The sequence below is a fragment of the Symsagittifera roscoffensis genome, chromosome 6 (assembly GCF_963678635.1).
Source record: "Symsagittifera roscoffensis chromosome 6, txSymRosc1.1, whole genome shotgun sequence".
Taxonomy (NCBI): Eukaryota; Metazoa; Xenacoelomorpha; order Acoela; family Convolutidae; genus Symsagittifera; species Symsagittifera roscoffensis.
In genome coordinates, this window is record NC_087067.1 from 37,902,151 (window position 1) to 37,927,812 (window position 25,662).

The 25,662-nt window shown below is 36.1% G+C and overlaps 3 protein-coding genes across 3 annotated transcripts; 1 reads left to right on the plus strand and 2 right to left on the minus strand.

Annotated features, from left to right (window-relative positions):
* The first annotated feature begins 1,836 nt into the window (after nt 1-1,836).
* LOC134848416 (adenosine deaminase-like protein) lies at nt 1,837-23,064 on the plus strand. The gene is made up of 6 exons (XM_063865856.1): nt 1,837-1,897; nt 15,246-15,379; nt 15,633-15,775; nt 18,286-18,582; nt 22,324-22,484; nt 22,743-23,064. Exons 1-6 carry the CDS (start codon nt 1,838-1,840, stop codon nt 22,950-22,952), a joined length of 1,005 nt encoding a protein of 334 aa, XP_063721926.1. The 5' UTR covers nt 1,837; the 3' UTR covers nt 22,953-23,064.
* On the minus strand, nt 5,384-6,687 carry LOC134848262 (uncharacterized). The gene is made up of 2 exons (XM_063865648.1): nt 6,419-6,687; nt 5,384-6,247 (listed from the first exon to the last, which is right to left on the minus strand). The coding sequence occupies exons 1-2, from the start codon at nt 6,647-6,649 to the stop codon at nt 5,489-5,491; spliced, it is 990 nt and encodes a 329-aa protein (XP_063721718.1). The 5' UTR covers nt 6,650-6,687; the 3' UTR covers nt 5,384-5,488.
* On the minus strand, nt 8,083-13,322 carry LOC134848023 (uncharacterized). Its single transcript, XM_063865353.1, has 5 exons — nt 13,117-13,322; nt 11,583-12,347; nt 10,890-11,224; nt 9,013-9,270; nt 8,083-8,841 (listed from the first exon to the last, which is right to left on the minus strand). Exons 2-5 carry the CDS (start codon nt 11,938-11,940, stop codon nt 8,083-8,085), a joined length of 1,710 nt encoding a protein of 569 aa, XP_063721423.1. The 5' UTR covers nt 11,941-12,347; nt 13,117-13,322.
* Nucleotides 23,065-25,662: the final 2,598 nt, after the last annotated feature.

The window sequence follows — 25,662 nt, forward strand, 5'->3', positions numbered from 1 at the left end:
TTTCAGCATGTCTGCAATTTAAAAGCCCGCTCTAAGCGATTTGTTTGTTGGTTGCAACTCTGATATCAGTTTATCAATATTTTTTTTTATTCTTTGTTCGGCTTGAAAGGTTTCGGTTTTTAATGTGTAGGTTTAGAGGTTTTTTCGGGAGGGTTGAGGAGCAAACAATTTTCATCTAGTTGTTCTGATGGGGGACTTGAAACTTTTTTTCGGCGCAACGTGTGTCTGCTCAAGAACTGTCGGCTTTGATTCCGCTTAATGATTTTTGTTTTGATGCTTATTTACCTACCAACCTTTTTTTCTTTAGCATATTTTTATGACAGGAATGCTTATTCAAGACAAAATCGGGACAAATTAAAGAATTTTTAGCAAGCATTTTTTTCAATTTTTTCTACGGCTTCTAAGAATTTTATCAATTTTTTACTACGGCTTTCATCTCTATTTTTGTCGGTTAGTTTGTCCTGCTATGTATGAATTTTATTGCACGAAGCACGATACTTTGCCTCATATTGTAAAATTTTTAAAGGTACGATTATTTTATTCCAATAATTCTGATATTTTTGCTTATTTCATATTCTTTTTTGTAACGATTTTGTAAGGATTGTTTTTGTTCATCTTCAAGCAGTGAGATTCGTTCATTTTTCTATCGCAAGTGGTGCGAAACTGTGCTTTGCTTCTGCTTTTAATTTTTTCTATCAAATGTTTTCAATTCAATATTGAGCATTGCAGGAATATTTTTCACAGATTATCTTATACAGTTCGATTTAGAATGTGGTTTTTTTTGGGTTGCTGATTTTTTACCATGAAGTGTTTTCTATACTTAGTTTTTAGCAACTTAGCTTCAGAATAAGCTTTGTGCAATTTCATTGTAATTCTATTCAAGGTGATACCTTATCGAATGGTTGTTTAAAAAATTATTGTTTTTTCGTTTTTGATCTTTATTTCTACCAAAATCAGGCATTTGTCGCATGATATCCAAGAGGGGGTTGTCTGTTGTCGAAATTTTTTAAAAATCATTAACATTTTCATTTTTTTTATTAACCGGCGTTCCCTTTCATGTTTAAGTCTGTACGTTGTAATTTTAATTCTTATATATGATGTGTTTGGGTTGATGTATGTGAAAATAATATAATTGGCTTCTCTTTATAGTTTTCTTGAGTTTTAGGCTTTCAGTAGATTTTCTGCAAACTTTTTGCTAATTGTTTGAAACTTTTTGATTCAAGTTTTTTTGAGGTTTTAGCATTTTTGTATTTTTAGTTAGCTCCTTGTTATACGCAAGCATTGAATGATTCTAAAAATTTTTGAATTATTGATGATATTTTTTTTTATTTTTGGAATGATTTTATGAAGGAAACTTCATTTTTGTCTTATCATTTGTATCTATTTGTTATCTGAGTGGCAATTAATGTTTTTTATATATATAATAGGTCCAAGCTTTCTAATGGTTTAAGTTAATGGTTTGCATACAAAATGTAAGATTTGTTGATATTTTAGCCGAAAATTTTTTCAAAAGAATTGCAAAATCTTTTCCAATCTGTGAATCAATAATTTGATTTGTCTAATTATTAAAGTTCTGAACAAATAGTTACTCCCTGTTGAAATAAAATTTGACGGATGGTTTTTGATCATTTTTTTTTTTAATTTTTAGAATTTTGCATATAATTTTGTTTCGCAAGTGATGCGACGGTACGCTTTGCCTCTGTTTAACTAATTTGATTGAAATAGTAATCAGACATTGGGGTATTCGGTGCTACCTGCTTAGTAATTGATTTTCAAACTATGTTCTGTGGCATCCTTTTTATTTTTTATTCCTGCTTTCAACTCAACTTCAGAACTTATGGAACTGGATGAAAACCAGAGAGTGACCTACGACAAGATCAAGCTACTACCAAAAGCTGTAAGTCTTCAGGAAAGTCAAGTGTGAGTCTGTGCAATTTAAGTCTTGATGATAAGAGAAAGCTTTAGTTTTGGGGAAATTGAAGCGTCCTGTGTGGTTGTGCTTCTGTTAGCTAGCGTTAAGAATACATCGGGTGGATTAGATTGTCAATTCTAGTCAGTTAAAGCAAATTACTCGCTAGAATGGAGGCGACATGCAATGCATGCAAAATCAATAAATAACTTCTTCCAATTGAAATTTTTTCCACTCCCAAAGCATGTATCTTAAAATTGCCATGGCTTCATGCTTTTGAGGGAAGGTACACAGACCTATGCTCGTCCTTTAACACAAAGGGCATAAGCTCGAATCCCGCTTCGGTAATGAGGGACCGACTGCGTAAAAGCGGATGACATCTCTCTACCCCATTGAATAAAATGTCCGAGGCTGAAAGAGAATAAAAGGTCCGATGCTATATAGAAAATGTAGCATTTTCTTTGTTTGAGCTCCGCTTTGTATAGGCCGAAGACTCCTCCTTTGATATTTATAGGCCGAAGTTTTTAAAAAGAAAACTATCTATTTGATGGAGTTTTTTGGTCGGAAATTTTCTTTAACCAAAGCACTGGATTTTCAGGACTACTGTTTGCTGTTATATCTTTTTTTTCGGATCAAGTTAACATAACCAGTTCAAGTTAAAATATATAGACTAGCTCGCTGTTGTTCAGTCATGTTTTTGAACGTTACACTACCCCCTACGAATTGTAATTGGGGAATTCGAAATTGGGCAAGAACATTACCCATAGTTCCTCTCAGTCAGTTCGTGACGTTGTCGCAACAATAATTTTGTTTTTAAATATTTCTAAATTTTGAAAGATCGCTATTGTCGCTCATTAGCGAAAAAATTTACACGAATGCCAATCATCATCAATTGAAATTTAATCAGTGACCTTTGTTGTCCCAACCATTGAAAATGGAGAGGAACTTTGTATAGGGTGTGTTTTAGTTTTTTTTTCCACGCAAAATAAGGCACCACAAAAAGTCATCGGATTGGTTTGAGTGATATATCATATTAAAGCCCTTTCAGTCGTGATTGGAAAATTTTTCAGATTTTTCATCTTAATTCGAGCGAATAAAGCAAGCGAGCAGGCTTAGAACAGCTGAATTATGCCTAATTAAAGGCCTGAAAACTTAATTTTAAGCAAGAAAAACTAGTTTTTGGAGTTTTTAGCTTCATTTTTGGAACCAAAAACGTCTAAAAATTCAGAAATTTTCTGCAAAAAAATTTTGAAAAGAAAATTATTACTTTTTTTTATTTTCTAGTCATTTTTCCACAAATATTTTTGTCCAATTTGCCTACACTATTCTGACTGTCTTATATGCCTAAATTATGTTTTTATTTGCCTAAAGACTAGGGTCGGAACATTCTGTGCTATTTGTACAGTAACCGGCTATCCTTGTCCAAATTTTCAATTTAGTGTAGCCGCTTGTTGTGCAAGTAGCGCAGAGAGTTTTAATTGTTATAATTTTGCAATTTTTTCATTATAAGAGCAACAAGCCTGTAAATTAGTCAGAGTTTCAAACATTCAGATTCAGACGAGTGAAAAGCCTGTGCGAAAAACCCAACCTACATTATAAGTACTTAGGTATAAGTACATTATAAGTACTTTAAGTACATTATAAAAAAACAACCTCTACAACAGTTAAATAGCTGTATTATACGCTACGAATGAATTAATATTCCCAAAAAATTGATGAAAAAAATCAAAAAAAAGTGTCTGCACAGTTTAGCAAATTTGTTAGCCATTTTTCAGCATTTGTTAGCTATTTTTCAAAGTTTAACAATAAAAGAAGCTAGTGCCCTGTTTCAATGCACCTAATGATCGAACAATGGTAATGAGGAATTCAAATAAACTGATGTTTATAATTAAGGATCAAAAGAAGGCATTTATTTAGGTAGTTTTGTTTTTGTTCCATTCTTCAGAAAAAATTTCTTTAAAATTGTTCACTCAAATTTGTTTATCGCGTTTTTAACTTGATTTTTCTAATTAAATTAAATTATTCTGCTGAAATGAAAGCAAACGACGCATTCCTAAAATTGGAAAGGACGCCAAGTATACGTGAATCGTTTGGTTTCTGAAAGGAACCTCAATTTTCTGAATTACAATAAAAGAATTTACATACTGCCCTATTTTTCTCTAAGCTGGTTTAGTTTTATGAAAACAAGACAATCATAGAAATATTTTGAACTTCAAAGACCTTAAAGTTGATGCATTTTTTACACTGGCGAGCTTCTTTTTTTCTAGCCTAACTAGCAAATAAAATTGTTCATAAAAATTGCTCCATTTATTTGGAACTTTTGCTATATTCTCGATCTGTAGCTTTGGATTTTTCAAATCATCTGTTCATTGCTTTATTTGCGGCTGCTGTTTGTGATAATTTAAGCGTCTGTGGCTGAGTGGTTAGTGCGTTTGACTCATCATCTAGATCACAGGATCGAACCCGACAGGTAGCCGAATTTTTAAGTTTTTAGTAGTTCGAGGCTTATTTCTAATTTTTCTTAATGCGCTTTGTCGAGCTGCTTTTTGTCGTGTTCTGGCTAGTGTTTGCGAAACTTTTGTCGTGTTGAAATTTGATTTTTAAAATTCTTTAAGCTGATGCATTTTTTGTTAATACTTATGTTTAAAAAAAGTCAGTCATCTGGAGTTCATTAAAATTTTTCCAAGTTGTCTTTTGGCTACTTAAAAACTGATTCCTCGGGATGCTTCTCAATAGTGCGGTTTGTCTTAGCCATGATTTGGATTCAAAAAATCTAAAACGTTTTCTCAGTGTCAAAAAGTTAGCCTACAACTTTCCGTTTGCTAAGTTGATTAACCAAAATTAGTGCCAACTTGATCTTCACTTGCTGTTCGCTTATCCTACTGGGTTTTTAAGTTTTTTAGCTAATTTTTTTCTCATTGTTGCAGTTTTTACCTAATTCAAATTGACTTTTGCTAGCAACAAAAAACAGCAGGAATTTTGTAATAGAAATTAACTTTCCAAATTTAATTTTTGATCATCTGTGCTGGTGATCAAACTATTTTGTGCTACTTGAGCAGCAACCGGTCACTTTTATTATCCCGAACACTGAAAGGGTAGATGATTTTGTATTTGGCTGTGTTTTAGTTTTTTCTTTTTTTCCACGCAAAATCAAGTACCACTAATAATTGCCAGATCGGGTCGAGTGATCTATCACATCAAATATCTTGCAGTCATGATTTGGCCCCTGTTTTGAAACTTCGGAAAGGTTTTCTGGGTCGAAAAAAACAATGGTGTGAAATTTTTCAGGTGTAAAATTTAAGATTTTTGGTCCAAAATTTGTTGTTGTTTTTTATCGCGGTCGGAACTTTCTGCGCTACTTGCACAGGCACCCACTATCTTTCTTCTATTATGCTTCTGTATGTTTATTAAATGAGTAAGCTTGTTAAAGCGAGTTTTTTTTAATATAAAGTTTTTTATCGGAGTCATTTTTTTATTTGAATACACCATAGTGAAAAATTTTTTATAGCAAATCGAAATGGGTTTAAAAGAAACAAAGTATCCAGAGTGTATGACAATAACAACCAAACAGAAAATTATTCATTCGATTGTCTCTAGTTTTATCATAGTTGGACTCGAGTCCTCGTCCTCTTCTGTAAAAGACTGTTGTGTAAGCAGATTCAAATCATCCGAAAACGAAGAATGCTCACTATCCGATCGATTTAGAGCATCGTACAGGGATACTCCTGTATCTTCGCACTTTTTCTCAAGTCTTCGCAGATTTTTGAAGAATACTCGGACATTCTCTTCTGTGAGTCCGAGATGACTAGATAAGAGGCTCCGACCATCGGCTGTTAGATACCTTCCGTTTGAGAGATACCATTCGAACATTACTTGTTTTGCAGACCTGCTAATTGTTGTTCGTCTTCGCATACGTTTCATGTTCTGTCCAGATGATGTTGAATCTATAGCGCTCGATTGTTGCTGCATTGCTTTTGCAACTTCGCTTGATGTTGAAAAATAGGAACTCGCTTTGCCACTTAAACTACTACTGTTAGGTGATATTTGAGGCTGATTAGAAGCTACTCCTGCTGTTGTAGCGTTTGCAAGAGAGGTAACGCTTAAAACACTCGCGGGAGTCGGGGTTAAATTTTGAGTTGGGTTCGTGTCTATAGAATCGCGTTGCATGGAGCCTAAGAGATGAAGTGAATTCAGAGCTCCGAATACATTTTGAGTGTTTCTGCTGTTGGGAAACAAGTCGTTTAAGCTGTTGAGGTTGTGTTGCATCATGTTGTTGTTGTTTATTTGTTTGTTTGCACCAGGGAATGATTGAATTTCTGATGAGGTTGTTGCGCCATTCTGAAAAACATCAAAATTGTCCATAAGTTTCCTTTTTTATGTTACTAAACGATGTTCCACCAATAGTAGAAATCTGTTTTTTTTTTGGAAGAAGCATGCGATTAACCTCACACTTGGACCCGTTTTTGTTGGTTATTAGTCTAGATCTCCATCTTCATAATATATTTTTACCTGAAGTTGGTTTGATGGTGTCTCTTGTGATGTATGGCTATGATGAGGTAAGGTATGGCCTTGAAGTCCCCTCCCCTGGCCACCATTGTTGCCACTACTAGCTGTAGCTGCTGCCGCATTATGTGCCACTCTTTTCAACTCCGTCTTCACTCTGCTGTAGATTTTCGCCCTGCCTTCCTCACACTGCATGAAGTGTCTCACAATAGGGAGGAACTTCCCACTCCCGTCCATGTACTCTCCAGTTGGCAACAGTAAAACCTGAAGGAAAGTTTTTTTGAAATTTATTCTTTAAATTTTTTCCCTAATTTTGTGATTATTTTTTTTACACAAAGTGATCAAATATGGCGGACAGGTTCACTGAATGTTACCAATATCGTCTCCTGTTCTTCCAAGCCTCATTATATGTTGAATTAATACTGGGGTATGTTTATTATGCTTGCGATTAGCAAGCGTTATCAAATCGAATTGTAGACTTTTCTCGGGTAAACAAGTAGGTGAACAAAATCAGTTGTATCTTGGTTCACGATGAACTCAAACTTCCATCCGTGTCCGACTTTTAGCCTGGAGGTAAAGAATACGCCTGCAACGGTTAAGGTAATGGGTTCGAATCTGACCAGGAAAATTTTTTTCAACCTGGAAATGTTCCTTTCGCAAAAAATGCGGCCTTTAGTTTGTCTGCTTGTTTTGTCGGCTTAGTTGCCATATCTAAGATTCGTTTATTTTAGCTGTGAACAATTTTCATTGCGAATATTTTTAGCATGTAGAAAATGCGGCCTAATCGAAATTAGCTTTTCACATCGGTTGTAATTTTATAAGCTCGATTTATTAAAATTTCACTTTTTTAACATTTTTTCGTCTTTTTTATCGGCTTAATAAGTTTCGGTTTAATTCATATCGAATTATTGGACTCTTATTGCGTCGTTACGTCCGAAAACTTGATCTTCACTTGCTGTTCGCTTATCCTACTGGGTTTTTAAGTTTTTTAGCTAATTTTTTTCTCATTGTTGCAGTTTTTACCTAATTCAAATTGACTTTTGCTAGCAACAAAAAACAGCAGGAATTTTGTAATAGAAATTAACTTTCCAAATTTAATTTTTGATCATCTGTGCTGGTGATCAAACTATTTTGTGCTACTTGAGCAGCAACCGGTCACTTTTATTATCCCGAACACTGAAAGGGTAGATGATTTTGTATTTGGCTGTGTTTTAGTTTTTTCTTTTTTTCCACGCAAAATCAAGTACCACTAATAATTGCCAGATCGGGTCGAGTGATCTATCACATCAAATATCTTGCAGTCATGATTTGGCCCCTGTTTTGAAACTTCGGAAAGGTTTTCTGGGTCGAAAAAAACAATGGTGTGAAATTTTTCAGGTGTAAAATTTAAGATTTTTGGTCCAAAATTTGTTGTTGTTTTTTATCGCGGTCGGAACTTTCTGCGCTACTTGCACAGGCACCCACTATCTTTCTTCTATTATGCTTCCTGTATGTTTATTAAATGAGTAAGCTTGTTAAAGCGAGTTTTTTTTAATATAAAGTTTTTTATCGGAGTCATTTTTTTTATTTGAATACACCATAGTGAAAAATTTTTTATAGCAAATCGAAATGGGTTTAAAAGAAACAAAGTATCCAGAGTGTATGACAATAACAACCAAACAGAAAATTATTCATTCGATTGTCTCTAGTTTTATCATAGTTGGACTCGAGTCCTCGTCCTCTTCTGTAAAAGACTGTTGTGTAAGCAGATTCAAATCATCCGAAAACGAAGAATGCTCACTATCCGATCGATTTAGAGCATCGTACAGGGATACTCCTGTGTCTTCGCACTTTTTCTCAAGTCTTCGCAGATTTTTGAAGAATACTCGGACATTCTCTTCTGTGAGTCCGAGATGACTAGATAAGAGGCTCCGACCATCGGCTGTTAGATACCTTCCGTTTGAGAGATACCATTCGAACATTACTTGTTTTGCAGACCTGCTAATTGTTGTTCGTCTTCGCATACGTTTCATGTTCTGTCCAGATGATGTTGAATCTATAGCGCTCGATTGTTGCTGCATTGCTTTTGCAACTTCGCTTGATGTTGAAAAATAGGAACTCGCTTTGCCACTTAAACTACTACTGTTAGGTGATATTTGAGGCTGATTAGAAGCTACTCCTGCTGTTGTAGCGTTTGCAAGAGAGGTAACGCTTAAAACACTCGCGGGAGTCGGGGTTAAATTTTGAGTTGGGTTCGTGTCTATAGAATCGCGTTGCATGGAGCCTAAGAGATGAAGTGAATTCAGAGCTCCGAATACATTTTGAGTGTTTCTGCTGTTGGGAAACAAGTCGTTTAAGCTGTTGAGGTTGTGTTGCATCATGTTGTTGTTGTTTATTTGTTTGTTTGCACCAGGGAATGATTGAATTTCTGATGAGGTTGTTGCGCCATTCTGAAAAACATCAAAATTGTCCATAAGTTTCCTTTTTTATGTTACTAAACGATGTTCCACCAATAGTAGAAATCTGTTTTTTTTTTGGAAGAAGCATGCGATTAACCTCACACTTGGACCCGTTTTTGTTGGTTATTAGTCTAGATCTCCATCTTCATAATATATTTTTACCTGAAGTTGGTTTGATGGTGTCTCTTGTGATGTATGGCTATGATGAGGTAAGGTATGGCCTTGAAGTCCCCTCCCCTGGCCACCATTGTTGCCACTACTAGCTGTAGCTGCTGCCGCATTATGTGCCACTCTTTTCAACTCCGTCTTCACTCTGCTGTAGATTTTCGCCCTGCCTTCCTCACACTGCATGAAGTGTCTCACAATAGGGAGGAACTTCCCACTCCCGTCCATGTACTCTCCAGTTGGCAACAGTAAAACCTGAAGGAAAGTTTTTTTGAAATTTATTCTTTAAATTTTTCCCCTAATTTTGTGATTATTTTTTTTACACAAAGTGATCAAATATGGCGGACAGGTTCACTGAATGTTACCAATATCGTCTCCTGTTCTTCCAAGCCTCATTATATGTTGAATTAATACTGGGGTATGTTTATTATGCTTGCGATTAGCAAGCGTTATCAAATCGAATTGTAGACTTTTCTCGGGTAAACAAGTAGGTGAACAAAATCAGTTGTATCTTGGTTCATGATGAACTCAAACTTCCATCCGTGTCCGACTTTTAGCCTGGAGGTAAAGAATACGCCTGCAACGGTTAAGGTAATGGGTTCGAATCTGACCAGGAAAATTTTTTTCAACCTGGAAATGTTCCTTTCGCAAAAAATGCGGCCTTTAGTTTGTCTGCTTGTTTTGTCGGCTTAGTTGCCATATCTAAGATTCGTTTATTTTAGCTGTGAACAATTTTCATTGCGAGTATTTTTAGCATGTAGAAAATGCGGCCTAATCGAAATTAGCTTTTCACATCGGTTGTAATTTTATAAGCTCGATTTATTAAAATTTCACTTTTTTAACATTTTTTCGTCTTTTTTATCGGCTTAATAAGTTTCGGTTTAATTCATATCGAATTATTGGACTCTTATTGCGTCGTTACGTCCGAAAAAATTTTAGTGCGCGTGTGTGTGCTCTGAGTGGAAAAGGGATTAACATCTTTTATAAGTTTAGAATTTTTGGAATTTGTTTTCGGCATGAAGGGTTTCTGCTCAGGTTTTTTTCTGCTTTATTACCGCTTGGTAATTATAAACTCCAATTCAATCAGCCATCTAGTGTAGAGGTTAAACGACTGCTTGAGATGGCAAAGTTTTGCGTTCGAATCCGGCAGGGCCCTTTTTGCAAGCTAGAGTTTATGTGCTTTTTCGGACTATCGTCCGTCTGTTTTTTTTGTCTGCCTAGTTCCAGTAGCTCGATCGTTCAGCTTTATTCCAAGTTGCTTTAACCCTATGCTTGAGAGGACAAAACCTTTGAGTTTGACGTCAGTTGAGACCTGTTTTTCTGGCAAATAAAACTTTTTGGCTAATTTACATTGTCAATTTTGTCTGCTTTGTTCCGCAGAAAGGACTTTTTTAAAACTTGGCTTCTTTTTAGCATTCCCAAAGCTCGTTGTACAGTTTCTGTTGGTGTAGACAAACTTGTTCCGGATATTTTGCTCATTTGTTGCAATTTCTAATGACAAAAACGGTTTTTTGATTTTTTTTCCGTTTGATTTTCATAGTCATTCATATTTATATCGCAACTGGTGCGAAGCTCAGCTTCGCCTCTGTGTCAACATGTTTTGACATCTTTAACTTTTGGATTAAATTAGTGTATTTTAAATAAAAAAACTTCAACTTCCTTCGTTCATAATTTTTGGTTCCTATTCTTTATTGTATTCTTTGTATTCTCTCTTATTAGTTTTTTGTTTTCAATGAACGAAATGAAGACACGTATTCATGTCTTCTTTTTTTCATCCCAAAATTTTTGAAATTTTCCACCCTCAAATTTGATTAATTTGTGGTTTGATTTCCGATTTCCTTAACATGGTGCGCAAAATGCTATATTTTATTTACCTTTTCCATCGTGGCAGCATTACACCCCATAGTTGCATGTGAGAATATCTCGGCATTGATATTGAATTTGTCTATCTCAAAGTGGATACAGTACTTCAGCACTGCTGGAACCAATAAGAACGGGTTGAAGTTGAACGGAAGGGGTGCCATTCCTGCACTTGCTGCTTCCAGGAATGGAGATGGGAAAGGTTGCTGTGTTAATGTTGCTTGTGGCTCCCTCTTTTCCTCTGGAGACTTAGATTGGTGTGAGTTTGTTTTGGGCGATGTGTTTTGAGGTTCGTTTCCCGTACTTGATGTTTCTTTGGAGTCATGATCTGTGGAATTGGAAGTTTTATCTGAAAATTTACGATAAAAGAAAACTGTTTCGGCATGCTTGCTATCGCTAAAAATGTTTTGACGATGGTGTAATCGACCTTGTGTCGCAATGTACTCCAAATCTGACCGCCAAGGTTTTCAGTTGAAGCGACAAAAATTAACATAGAAGATTTTAATTATTCAGGAAAACAACAGCGGTTATCCGTAAATTGCTGAATGGCTCGTATGTTCTTCGTCGTGGATAAATTGTCTTAAAAGGTTAAAAAAAACATTTTTTGTCCCCGCTATAATCCTCGATCCTCCCCTGTGTGATTCTACTAGGTGCGATACAGAAAAGTATTAAGCTCAATTTAGATTCTATATAACAAAACAACTTACCATTTGATGTGGAGCTTGTTTCCATTTCACCACTCTTCGCTTCCTGTCCTTCACTCGGCTCTTTCTTGTTCACGCCCTCTGACGTCATCATCGCTAATTTTTCACACTCGAGCATCATCACCACTTTTCTATCAACTTCCTTCATTCTTTGACTGTCCAACAGTCGGATAACCGAGTGCTGTGATTGGTTAGTTCCAGCAGATCCTCCCGACAGCTTGTCGGCAGCGGCGACCAGTCCGAGCACTTTGCGGTCAATTGTCTGAGACAGAAGTGTCCGAACTTGGAATACAGTGCAGTTGTCGTCGAATTCCATGATTATGGAACCCTCGGGTCCCTGGAACTTGAAACGATTGGGCATGGCCAAGTTTTTTTGACTATTTTTTTCACTGATCTGCTGATATTTTGAATTGAAAATGAATGTAAATCGAAGAGGTTGAAAGAAAAGTGATATCTTTCATTTTTTTTTTTGGTGAGACAACTTGATGTAAATTCCTTGAATTTCAATGCCAACTTGACTATTTTCTGGATGTGATATAACTGGTCGACTGTTTTTCGTCTTGCAAGGACAATAATTAGCCCGTCTTTGATGAAAAAGAAGAGTACTTTAGGTGTAGTTATGTAGATAACGCTATCTGCTCGATTTGTTGGAAGTATTTTTGAAATAATTTGCTATACTTTGAAATAGCAGAGATAAGTCCGCCAGCTATGTAATTGTGCAAATAGAGCCCTCTCTCTAATTGAGTAAATGCTAGTAGGTTGCTTTGCCTGTTCAAAATATATAAGCCGATTAGAGGATTAAACCAAGCTAAGTCTCACTCCTAATACGAGAAAACATAGTCAGAGTCTCGATAAATGGTTTAGCAAATGTCGAGCAATCCAAATATCCAAGTCGCAATTGTGCAGTAAATCCTTTTAAGTAAGTTTGGCTAATGGAGCTAAACAATAAGTTGCTTTCTCTGCCAACCAACTTATTAGACGGAGAAAAGAGGGTTTAAGTTGTGTTAGCCCACCACCACTGTTTTATAGCATTTGGGGGAGGTTAGCGCTACCAACAGGGCCATTTTTTAGTCTCTCTTTCCCAGAAACGCTGATTTCGGATTAAGCATGATTCAATAAATTTGTACCTAAGTTCTTCGTTTAGACAAAATATGGAGGCAAAAATGAAGTTTTGCTTTATGAATTGAATTGATGTCTTTTCCAATAATTAAAGTAATTGAAAAACTCTTAGAGCTAGGTAATAATTCACTAAAAGTGTGCAAAATTGGTCTGATTAGTTTAACTTTTAAAACGCTTCGATGACAGAAGGTTTTTATGAAGCAGGGTGTGAAAAGAACTACCAAGGTTTTAGTAGGATTAATGTTACTGATACTGTACACTTTATGTATCGATGAGTGGTGAATGTTGAAAGTACTTCAAACAGATATTTTTTCAGATTGAGTAAAAGAGATTCTTTTTGTGTTTTCGCCGTTGTTTTGATCGAACCTATTTCGCTATCATACGAATAAATTTTTGTTGTTGAAATGGAAAGACTTACTAAAGGGGTAAAAATTGGAGCAGTGTGCGGCTTAGATCTACTAAGATGGCTTAACTCCGTCATAGAGGAAATGTGTGCGTCTTACTCAGACAGCGGAAGGGGATTTGTGGCTGAAGACAGCGAAGCATGCAACTGTCACACCGTTCTCACGGCAGAATCTTTTCTTCAGTCTCTCCAAATGATTTAACACGTCTTCATCTGAAATTAAATTTTTTAACAAATGAGAAGTTAGCAGCAATCTTAATTGAAATCGATGGAAATGAGAATTAAATTCAATAATATGAATAAATCCTAATTTAAAAACAGTAGTTTGTCAATTTTAGCTACTGAAAAATGTTTGCATTCTTTATCGTTGCCGCTGAACAAAGTTTTGTGTTCTACGTATCATTGTGTGTATTTTATGCTTCTATCCCGTTCTCCGAAGTGCACCTCAGTCCCGTAATCAATCGGCATACTAAGCCACGGTTCTAGCGGACCACAAGCGGATATGGAATACGGAGGGTAACGTGTACAGGAGAGAGGGGGAATAGAGCGTTGCGTACGACGGGCGGGTGGGGGAATAATGAGGGAATTACTGTGGTCTTAGGGGGGATTAAGTCACTCTAAATCCCCCCTTGGCTGCACGCCGTAATTCTAATCTCATCCCCATTATTTATGCCCTGTTTTGAGCTCCCATTTTGAATATAAGCAAAAGTAGGAAAATGAAAAACAATGAGCTTATTAACTTCACAAGACAAATTATTCCTTTTAAGCTGAGCAAAAAATGATTAAATTCAACATGCATAATTTAGCGTTTATCAATCTGTGCGCGAAATATTTCAGAGTGTTCATTATTTTCAAAGGAAATGGCTTTACAGAAAAAGAAGAGATTAAAAAGGACTTTGGAATTCCTCATTTTCTTTTTTAAATCTCAAAGTAATGCTACAAGAGGCATATGATAAAAAGAATAATCGGTGGCTATTCCTATCCAAGTTTCCTTTGCAAAGAAATTGAAAGAAGAAGATGAAAAATTCATCAAAAAAATGTCTTTTTCAAAAAAGTTTGTTTTTTTTTGAAATTTTTCTTGTTGTTTTGATAGGTCAGGTTATAAAGAGTGATGAACGTAGTGAGTACTCTTATATAAGTCCTGCTGATTTTTTTTGTCTTTTTTTTCAGGAAAAAGTCTTAAAATTTGTCCACACTCGATTTTGATTTTTCATTTCCATTGTTAAAATTCAATGCGTTTCCATGGTTAAACGGAAGGCAAACCACTATCGAACAACAAAAGTGGAAAGGTCACGAAAAACTTGATCGACTTCTAATTATCAGATTTCCCAGCGAAAGAAAAGTCTTGCCTAATTTTAACAAAAAAGTGTCCATCATAAATTGTTCCACAAATTCGAAGAGCTTTAAGGCTATCTATGTTTTTTTTTTCAGTTCCTTGCTTTAACTACTTTTTTCCAACTGTCAGTTGGCCATGTTCATAGGTTATCAATTTGTTTTCAATTTTCTATCTTTTTCAAGTTTTCAAATTTTCTATCCTTTTCATGGGTAGCAGTAGTGGGCTTAAAGCAGGCTCTAAACAGATATAAATTGCTGAATTATACTAGGAATTCTTCCAGAAAATAAATGCAATCAGTCTCAAAATCAGTTGAAATTTCGCCTGGAAAGCGAAAAGTTCAGACCGTTTTTCTCGAGCAAACTTTTTTGAAATATCTTTTTAGAATCACAACTTGTAAATTTTAATTTTCGGAAATCCAAATTACAAATAAAAAGGGCTTTATTTTGATTTAGACCCACTTTAGACAACAGTTCCATTCCAATCTACGAAAATGACGCGAACAAAAAAGAGCGAAGAAAAAACGCTAGCTTTCATTTCTCACAGAGCGCTCCGCCTCTCTATCGCTTCTCAAGTAGCTAAGTATCCGCCTCTCAACCGTGAGGTCAGATGTTCGAGACCCAGCATCATCCGTGGTTGTTTCTTGAGGGTGAGGCAATATTACCCAGCCCTAAAAATAACCGAAAAATTGCATAGAATTTTTAGTCAGTGGTACAACAGCTGTTTTGCACAAAGAGCTGGACAGCTCGTATGTTGGTGCTTTTCCTTGTGGATAAATCGTCTTAGAATGATACAATACTTAACAATTTAGGAGCTGCATGCGCACATTAGTGGATCAGTTTCTTATGAGACGTTATCAAAGTTTGCAAAAACTGAATCTCAGAAAGACAAGCTACGTCTATGGTTTGACAATGACTTCAAGAAGTTCACGCCAACATTAAAACAGTAAGTTGTTGATTTGTCGAAGAAAATTGAGTTCTCTAATCAAATACTAAATGCATAATTTACTTCATACGTCAGTTTTAGTATAGATGCACGGCGTTGATCTTATAGCGCTCCAACGTTTTCCCCCCACATCGCAATTTTTGAGCGGCGAAAAATTTATAATTTATACTAATAATCTGACGTTTGACACAATTTTTTCCTTTATTAATAAACTATCGACTAAAATGATTTTTTTGTTTGTTTGTTATTTCAGAATATTCGACGCGTTCGCTCCAATGCAAGACATATTGAGTGACGAGCTGGCTTTGAAATCGGCAATTGAAGATATCGTTCGAAGCTACTCGGAAGAGAATGTCAAGTACCTCGAACTCAGAACCACTCCAAAAGAGCTTCCAAGTAAGTAGAATGAGCTGGTGTTATTGATGGTATCAAAGCACAAGTCAAGTAAACCATGCAAGTTAGCTTATATTTATATCATTCATAATTTATTTAGCTTAGATGATACATTTTTCTTATCAGCTTAGATATTGCTGTGATTTATCCTCTCGAAAACCATTTTTTTTATATTGTGGTCCGTGAAAAACGTGTTTCGAATATATGCTTCTCTGATTTATCACAAATTTAGGGAAATTAGAGTGAATGAATGTACCGTAGGTTATCGCATTTATCATGGCAGCAACGCGAACTCTTCCAATAAGCGTTCAGAATAGGTTATTTAGCACACTATGATAGAATTTTAAAAATCGGTTCTACTCAACAATCGCCACCCCTATGGAATCTACCAAAGAATTGCCATCACTATAAATAAAAGATTTAAAAAAATTAGCACTAGAGCGTTCCATTTTTAGTTAGAATTTTGCTGCGTTCTGATTGGTCAAAAATTTGACTAACTTAATCTACTTAACAACTACCCCCTTTCTTGACCCTAAAATTTCGAACTTTTTATCTCAACAATTCTTTAGTAGAGTGAAAAACCAGACAAAATTTTCGTTGCCTCATTTGACCTGACCCCCTATGAGCCTACTTTGCGGTAGCCACAATGCTTCTGGAAAAAAAAACATACCCACACCATAGTTCTTTCCCATTTCAAGATTTACTCAGAGCTGTTACGTATTATCACTTGCGCTATGTATTCGAAGATGGTATGATAATGTAAGAAAACTGTTTTATTAATACTATTTTCGAGCTTTTGAACTCCAATTTATTGATGTTTCAAAAAATATTGGCATGAAATTTACAAAAATGCGGGAAATTTGTTTCACATACTTGATCCTCGGCCTCCAGTTGAGCTCAGGTTAAAGTAATTTTGAATCGGAAAAAAACACGTGCGGTCTTATGTCGTCAAGACTTTTCGGGATCCTTGCTATGTAGTGAAATCGGGATCCTTAATCTAGCTTATGTAGTGAAAATTTTACAAGGCATCACTTAGTTTGCTTCAGCAAGGCCGGTAAGAACTCGCTTTGCAGTCTTCAACAGATGTTGAGGAGCAATTTTTGTTTTGTGCAGTCAGTTTTGACCAGTATTCAAATCAGAGTGAGAGTCGATCGCTTCGAGTGATGGTTTGCTGAATATATGTTGGATTTAAAAATGATAACGTGTGATTGGTACTTTTTTGTCCGTGGTTTTTCCATAAGTATAGCAAAGTTTTTGGATCCCAGATCTACCAAAATAGTTACTTTTCTATCTGTGTTAATCGCTCCCAGACCTAGCAAGAATGAAGTGCTTATGGTGGGTTCAAAATTCCATTTGTTTTTAATAACAGCTAGTTTCGTGGAAATTTGATTCTTAATGCATTCTTTGACACATCTTTTTTGTAAAACAACTGAAGGATATAGCGTTGTTTTTGTCCGTTCGCTTAAAGTTTTCAATAAAAATTGGTTGCTGATGAACGAAATGCAAAACTCTTCTTTTTTTTGGAAAACGGGAAGATTATAAAGGTATCATAATTGTATTTACGTTTTAGGGTGCTCTTAGGAAAATCTTAAGGAGCCTTTAGAAAAATTTTAGGGTCCGTGGCCAAAAATGGATTTTTTAATATAGAACAAAGGGGGACCCATTGGGTCGGCAGGGGTTCGAATTCCTGAGGGGGGTGCGTCTGCCCCTCTCCTAAATCCTGGGTGTTAAGAAGATTTCTACGCAAAATACGAAAATAGAATTATTGATTGGACGTTTTGCTCGTTGTGAAAATTCAAACGAGGTTAATAGCTCACATGTATAAATAAAAACTTTGTGTTCGATTTTTGGAGAAAAAATATGAAATTCGCTCACAACTTGATTTTTTGATTGTGCTTGTCTTCTCTTAACTCTAATTGCTTCGATTTTTTGCTTCCTTCTTTTCTACCATTAAGTTATTGGCACAACTGCAGTAGCGGATTTAGGGGGGGGGGACGCCCCCCTCAGGGATTCGACCCCCTGCCGACCCGTAGGGTCCCCCCTTTGGTACTTTTTAAGAAAATCATTTTTGGCCAGCAGACTCTAAAATTTATTGTATTTTTAGTCCCCCCCCCCCCCCGAGAAAATCCTAGATCCGCCCCTGCACAACTGTGTTTAATCATTTTTGTGTTATATATGTTTTACAAAGGAAGTGAGAGTGAGAAGGAACTATGACTTAGAATTTTTTCCCACGCAAAATCAGGTAGAATGAATGAACATAGCCTCGCGTGATATATCATAGTAAAGACCTTTTGTTTTGTATTTTGATCCGAAAAGATTTATCATAGTAACTTATGCAAAAGCAGTAAAGCAAATTTAAAAAATGAAATCTGAACATGATTCTTTTCTGAAACTTCTTTTCGAAATTACGATGGTCGGAATATGCTATGCTACTTGCACAGCAACTCGTTTGTTTTATTGGTAGTATAATAGCTGCTAAAAGAACAATAACTGATAGTTCGTTTGCTACATAGGTTTATCTGCTGAAAAATTTGTTTCAACTGTGGTGGAAACTCTAATGCAATCCGAACAGAAGTACGCCATCAAATGTCGCCTCCTGCTTTCAGTCAATACGCGGCACTCGGCACAAGCCAGTGAAAAAGTTCTCAAAATGGCGGCTGCCGATTCGTCAGGTTACATCGTGGGAGTCGATCTCAGTGGGCCTCCAGTTGAAGATTTGAATATTTCAACAATTGTTCACGTTTTGAGAGGTGCTAAATCAACTGGGTTGAAAGTGTCGGCTCATATTTGTGAAATTGACGAATCTAAAGGTTGGTCCAAGGATACTGTTCATGAATTTCGAAGACCATTTTTTTCTCAGAATGCCAGCAGAATTTTAATGCTTTATTTTGGGTAACTAATTATGATGATTGTGATAAGCAAGTTTGTTGCATCTGGGTGCTAGATTTTTCCTCGTTCACAAGATTTCCTCGTTCACAAGATTTCGCAGATTTTTCATCTTGCTTGATAATAAATGCAAAATAAAATGTCCATCCAGCACAGCTGGCGTAGAGCTTACACACTTGTTTGAGAGGGCAGTGGCTTATGGTTCAAATCTAGGTGGGCCCTGTTTTTTATTTAATTTCCGCTTTTTCGGGCTTATGTCCGTCTGCTTATTTTTGTCGGGTAAGTTACCGTAGCACGGACTCTTTTTGAAGGTTTAGCTGTCTTCTAAATTCCTGAATCAATTTCTAAAGCCCCTTTAATGGACGGAATTGAGTTACAAGATTTTCGAGGTGTATCAGTTTTATTATTTTTCGAAAACTAAAAACGTTTCAATTTTTTGCTTCGTCGATTAATGCAATGATTGTGCTGCGATTAGCACTCACTATCAATTGGGAACAACTGATTCTGTAAACAATTTGTTCAGCAAAATCACTGAATCGTTTCCTCAAATTTGCTTTTCCCTCCACCAACAGACAAATTTTGAGCGGTATCAAGGGTATTGCTATCGGTTACTAGACTTTTTTTCACGCTAACAATTTTGTTCACAGAATGGTCAAATGGTACTCAGTGTATTTCACATCCGCGACATACATGGTTAGTGTACCGCTGTATTGCTAATTAATTGCGTGGGTAATATATTGGCAAAATATGTGCCGTTTACGTAAAGAGTTGAAATTTAATTTTTCGGCACTGAGGTCGGTCGGCTTTAACTGTATCAGCTTATTTTCCTAATGTTTTTGTTGTATTAGTTTTAGTTGTTTACTGTAACGATTGAAGACCAACAATAAATTTTCGAAAAATACCTGTTAAGCCCTCCGTAAATATTTTTTGTTGAAGTTCGGTACCAAATTTTGTCGAATTACTTGCGGGATGTTTTATTTCAAGAAGCAAAGTTTTTGAGTATATTCAGATTTGTTGGATATCAATTTTTTCAATAATTGGATATCAAAAAAGTGTCCATTTATTGGTTATGAGAAAGACATGAATGGAGTTTGTATAAATTGTTTTTTTTTAAACAATTGCATTGAAGTTTTTTTGTTTTTTCAAGCTTACGATTTCTTTGACAGAATTCATCTAATTTGTTCACTTTGTGTCAGACACATTATCTTTTGATGTTCCTAATTTTTTTATTGCAAGTGATGCGAAGCTCAGCGTCGCCTCTGTGTTTATATTGGTTCAAATTTACCAATTAAGGTTTGGTATATATACTTTTTCGTTTTTCTTGTTTTTTTGTGTACTCAGCATAAAAGTGGTTTTTTTTCGGTTTATATCTAATCGGCATTATGAAGTCAATTTGCATCGTTGGATGAGCAAAACAAATGTTTTATACGTGTTAGTCTTTTTTTGGGGGTGGGTGCCAAAGTTTTGTTTTAGTTGTTTTAGTTTTAGTTTGAGTTAGGGTTTCGTGGCATTATTAACTTTTTTCCGATTTAGCAGCTTTCGTCTCAACTTCTGACTGCTAGTTTGTCAAGCTATGTTTTGTTGGGGTTTCGGCGCGACTTCAGATAATGCTTTGGCAGCGCGTCTTATGAAGAGACTTCGAGGCGCGGTGCGATTTGGTGAAAGACTTAAGCGTCGCGACTTTTAAAAAGACTAAGAGCTGCGGCGCATCTTAATAGACGACGGCGCGATTTTAGACAATGGTGTCGCGACGACGATGCGATCGTAAAGACGATGGCTTCGCGACTTATAAAAAGACTCTTCGGAACTGAGGTTGGTCGGCTTTAACTCTGTCGGCTTATTTTCTTAATGTTTTTGTTGTATTAGTTTTAGTTGTTTACTGTAACGGTTGAAGTCTAACAATAAATTTTTGAAAAACACTTGTCAAGCCCTCTGTAATAAAAATAGAAAAGTTAAACAAAAAAATTGTCAATATTATTTTTTAAAATTCGGTACCAAATTTTTTCGAATAACTTGCGGGGTGTTTTATTTCAAAAAGCGAAGTTTTTGAGTATATTCAGAACTGTTGGGTATCAATTTTTTCAATAATTGGAGATTAAAAAAAACGTCCATTTTTTAGTTATGAGAAAGACATGAATGGAGTTTGTGTTGACAGATTCTTTTCATGAAGTATAAATTGTTTTTTTTTTAAACAATTGCCTTAAAATTTTTCTTGTTTTTCCAAGCTTACGATTTTTTTAACAGAATTCATCTAATTTGTTCACTTTGTGTCAGACTCAGACACATTATTTTTTGATGCTCCTTGTTTTTTTTTATTGCAAGTGATGCGAAGCTCAGCTTCGCCTCTGTGTTTATATTGGTTCATATTTACCAATTACGGTTCGGTATATATATTTTTCGTTTTTCTTGTTTTCTTGTGTACTCTGCATAAAAGTGTTTTTCTTTCGGTTTATTCCTAATCGGCATTATGAAGTCAGTTTGCATCGTTGGATGAGCAAAACAAATATCTGATACGTGTTAGTCTTTTTTTTTGGGGTGGGTGCCAAAGTTTTGGTAGATTTGGGTTTTGTGGCATTTTCAACTTTTTTCGACTTAGCAGCTTTCGTCTCAACTTCTAACTGCTAGTTTGTCATGCTATGTTTTGTTGGGGTTTGGCAGCGCGTCTTATGAAGAAACTTCGAGGCGCGGTGCGATTTCCTGAAAGACTTTGGCGTCGCGATTATGAAAAGAATTAGAGCTGTGGCGCATCTTAATAGACGACGGCGCGATTTTAGACGATGGTGTCGCGACGACGACGCGATTTTAAAAACGATGGCGTCGCGACTTATAAAAAGACTTTGAGCTGCGGCGCATCTTAATAGACAACGGCGCGATTTAAGAAAATACTTTGAGCTGCGGCGCGACTTGATATAAGACTTTGAGTCCCTTCCCTGGTAAGACTTTGGCAGGCGTGACTTAGGAAATGACTTTGAGCCGCGGCGCATCTTAATAGACAACGGCGCGATTTAAGAAAATACTTTGAGCTGCGGCGCATCTTAATAGACAACGGCGCGATTTAAGAAAATACTTTGAGCTGCGGCGCGACTTGATATAAGACTTTGAGTCCCTTCCCTGGTAAGACTTTGGCAGGCGTGACTTATAAAAAGACTTTGAGCTGCGGCGCATCTTAATAGACAACGGCGCGATTTAAGAAAATACTTTGAGCTGCGGCGCGACTTGATATAAGACTTTGAGTCCCTTCCCTGGTAAGACTTTGGCAGGCGTGACTTAGGAAATGACTTTGAGCCGCGGCGCGACTTTAATACTTCGTGTCCCTGTGCGACTTAAGAAAAAATTGAAGCGATATGACTTTAAAAAGATTCTTGAGCCACGGTACGACCTAGAGATGACGGCACGGCCTCGGCGCGTGTTTAGTAAAGACTTTGAATCACGGCGTGACCTAAGAAAATACTGTAAGATGCGATTTTAAACTGCGGCGCGGATGCAAAATTTGGTTTAAAAAAGATAGGAGGCGCGGGTTTTGAAGTCGCGGAGCTGGATTCGGGTCTCTTCTTCACGCTTAAGTTATAATTGATAGTTTGCTGCAATTTGATTAGACACTTCGATTGAGCAAGCAGTAAACCGTTCTATTACAACAATTGTCTTAGATAAAAAATTATGCTTAGATAAAAACAGTTTTTCTCTGGCTGAGGCACTGCTGCAAGGTGGAGTAGTGGACAGAATAGCCCATGGGACTTATCTATTTTCCAGACCAGATCTGTCTCTGAAAGTGATAGATGCAAAGTTACCAGTAGAGATATGTCCGACATCTAATTTTTTCACCAGTGTTAGTACTTCATAAAGTTTGCCAATTTTCGAAAAATTTTAACGCCAACTAAATCTTATTCTGATATGATCACATCAATTTTATGTATTAAAGGCGAATTTTTTGAGGAGCTCGCTCGAAACCTTTTTTACGGGCTTGGAATGACTCCTACTGTTATCCGCCTCTTGAAGGTGATTTATATTATAAAATATGGAGAAATATATTCCTTTCTTCTATAAAACTCAGGTCTCTGCCTGATGAATTGTTCTTTGTTTCCAGGAAAGGCGCTTCACATCTTGTCGTGATCTCCATTTTGACGAACTTTTCCAAATTGGGCACCCAGTAGCCATCTGCTGTGACGACAGAGGTCTCTTCAAGTGTTCACTCACAGACGAGTTTCTCCAAGTGGCATCCGATTGCTCTTTAACGATGAATCAGATCCAAACTTTAGCTAAAGACTCGTTCACATTTGCCTTCAATCTGCAGTAAAATTATGTCAACTTTTTCTACCGCCATTTGTTTTCTTTTAATACTTTTATAAAATGTTTGTGAGGGCAGTTGCGGATTTAGGGGGGCCGAAGACCCCCTCAAGAAATGAAACCCCTGATGAGCTAATGAGTCCCCACTTTGGTTCCATTTTAAGATTATTAATTTTGGTTGAGTGGCCCTAAATTTTTTTCTTATGTCGCCTTCGGTCTTATACTAATGTCTTATACCAATTTTGAGGGAGGAGCGCGCTCGGAAAACAGTCCTAAAAAGCCTAAAAACACCATTTTTGGCCTGCTTTTTTAAAAATTAAACTTGCCTGCAGCGCAGAATTTTTGGTTACAACAAGGTCTATAAAGGTCTTGAACGAGCTCTGAAAATCGATTTAGTCAAACTAAAAAAAATGGTCGACAATCGTCTCCCCAGGGAAATATCCGCTCCCCATTGAGAAAACTTTACATCCTCCTCTGCTCCCCATCGAGAAAATTCTACATCCGCCTCCGCTCCCCATCTACATAATATATCCAAGTTTTCAAGCGTTCTCGGCCAACTTAGCCTGGAGGTAACTAATATGCTTGGGACGGCAAAGGTCCTGGGTATGAGTCTGACCAGGACCTTTTTTAAACGAGAAATATTCAGTTCCAAATTGTCGGCTGATTATTTGTCTCCTTGTTTGTTGTCGCCTTAGTTGTCACATCTTAATTTTTTTTGCTCTCATTTTTTTCTAATGTTTTTAGTGTTTGATACTCGCCTTAGTTTGTAATTTTACCTACCTTGACTTCGTATTTCCTTTGTTTTTTGTTTTGCTTAAAAATCGCTTATTTTGGCCTAATTTTATCGTATCGGCTTAATAACCTAATTTTGTGCCGTTTCAAGTTGGTTGTATGTTTTTTCGTTTTCGAATTTTTTTGCACTTTTTGCTAAAATCTTAGTTTTTCTCAGAAACTTCTCCTGACTTTCAAAAAAGGGGCATCAATTAAAGTACTGCTTACTCCATTGTGTGCCTGCATGCTCCCCTGGAATCTTTTTTTACTTGACCCTCTTGTCTATGGCTTTCGATAAAGTGTGGGGAAATATTTGACCCATATTTTTGATTTTTTAGTTTTCGCGATAATTACTCACCTCAAATATGAGTTTTTGAATTCAATGAATAGTACTGTTTTGAGAAGCTCACCTGCTTAAGCAGCTAGACTCCCTTTTTGTACACAAAGGTAAGGCTCTCGAAATAGTCAAATTTTTGACCCTTAATTGAATCTTTTCGACTTTCTGGAAAACTAACCTCTCAGATCTGATGTTACTTCAATGAGATAACGGGTAGTGGGAATCTCCTATGCATAAGCTAAGCAGATACTAACAGAAAATGTTACACAAGAATTTATTGCCCTCGGAAAAGTAAAAATTTTAATTTTTAAATTATCTCGAAAGTTTTTGACCTTTCTCGGAAACTACCCTCGCAAATCTAAGATTTTGGGTTCAATCGAAATTACAGGATGCGTGAATTCCTTCTACATAACGGCTCTGCATAATTTTTTCAAACAAAAAGCTTTGATTTTTGGAAAAGCCAAATTTTTGGTTTGTTCACCCTTTTTTTGGAGTTTTCCCGCTAACTATCCTGCCCAATATATTATTGGTGTAATCGAATCAACAGATTGTTGAAAGCCTACCTTTATAATTGACAAAGCCCAGTTTGCTAGATAAAAAATACTGCCTTCAAACAAGTCAAGGTTGTAATAATTTGACAGTTCTTTTGAAATTTTTTAAGTTTACGCGAAATCTACCGGTTTTTTTTAGGAATAAGTTTTTCTTAAAATTTACGCATCAAATCTGAGATGAAAAAATTCGACTTTTCTTAAAATTTAAGTTCAATTGAAAAAATTTGTTGCAATAATTCTTCGTGCAGAAGCGGCGACTCCTTATTTTTTATAAGAGAAACTTTATCTCCTCGGGGAAAACTGATTATCTGAAAATTTCCTACTCTTCGCACTTATTTTAGTATAGTAACAAGTAAGGTTTTAGGCAGAATCCAATATTTGAAATGACACTCTTCGTACCGCATCAGTGTAGCTTCTTTGTTCAAATTCAAAAAGTTGCCTCCAGTTTTAATTGGACTTCTAGTTGTTTTTTATTGAGAATTGCGAAAATTTTGTTTCATCTTGTTTTTTCAACATCTAAAATTTTTTCGACATCTTTTTTATACGTTTGTGTTGTAACACCCCAAGTGGTGTAAAACTCCGCTTATCCTCTATGTACACAATTGTAATTTTGGTAAGGTTAATTTTTCATTTAAAAGAAATACTTGCAGCTTTCTGTGTTAAATTTTTGTGTAGTTTAATTTTTTGTATGCTTGCTTGATTGAAACGCAATCAATCATGCGCAAATTACATTTTGGAAACTGATAGGAATCAATGAAAAACATTCGCTCTAAACATTGAATTCCGCGGTAAAATTGTGCAGTAATCAGATACGTTTCAAAATTAAATACTTAAAACAATTTTGTTTTTGTTCCGACCATTAAAAAAGGAGGAATTTTGTTTTCGGTGTTTTAAGTTTTCCACTCAAAAACAGCTACCACAATTAACCATCGGAGAGAAATGAACGATATATCATATTAAAGCTCTTTCCATCGTGATTCGAACGAGATTTAAACGCTGCAACAAACCAGCTTGGTGTATTACTACAAAGGAACGTTTTTTCCAAGTGAAATCGAAACTAA

Excerpts from the sequence above, each read along its gene's own strand:
- LOC134848416 (XM_063865856.1), top strand. The coding sequence starts at position 1,838 with ATGGAACTGGATGAAAACCAGAGAGTGACCTACGACAAGATCAAGCTA. Across the intron at positions 15,776-18,285 it reads CACTCCAAAAGAGCTTCCAA|GTTTATCTGCTGAAAAATTT; the intron begins GTAAGTAGAATG and ends TTTGCTACATAG. Across the intron at positions 18,583-22,323 it reads TGAAATTGACGAATCTAAAG|ATAAAAACAGTTTTTCTCTG; the intron begins GTTGGTCCAAGG and ends AATTATGCTTAG.
- LOC134848262 (XM_063865648.1), bottom strand. The coding sequence starts at position 6,649 with ATGGACGGGAGTGGGAAGTTCCTCCCTATTGTGAGACACTTCATGCAG. Across the intron at positions 6,248-6,418 it reads CACCATCAAACCAACTTCAG|AATGGCGCAACAACCTCATC; the intron begins GTAAAAATATAT and ends GATGTTTTTCAG.
- LOC134848023 (XM_063865353.1), bottom strand. The coding sequence starts at position 11,940 with ATGCCCAATCGTTTCAAGTTCCAGGGACCCGAGGGTTCCATAATCATG. Across the intron at positions 9,271-10,889 it reads ATGCTGCCACGATGGAAAAG|GTTTTACTGTTGCCAACTGG; the intron begins GTAAATAAAATA and ends ACTTTCCTTCAG. Across the intron at positions 8,842-9,012 it reads CACCATCAAACCAACTTCAG|AATGGCGCAACAACCTCATC; the intron begins GTAAAAATATAT and ends GATGTTTTTCAG.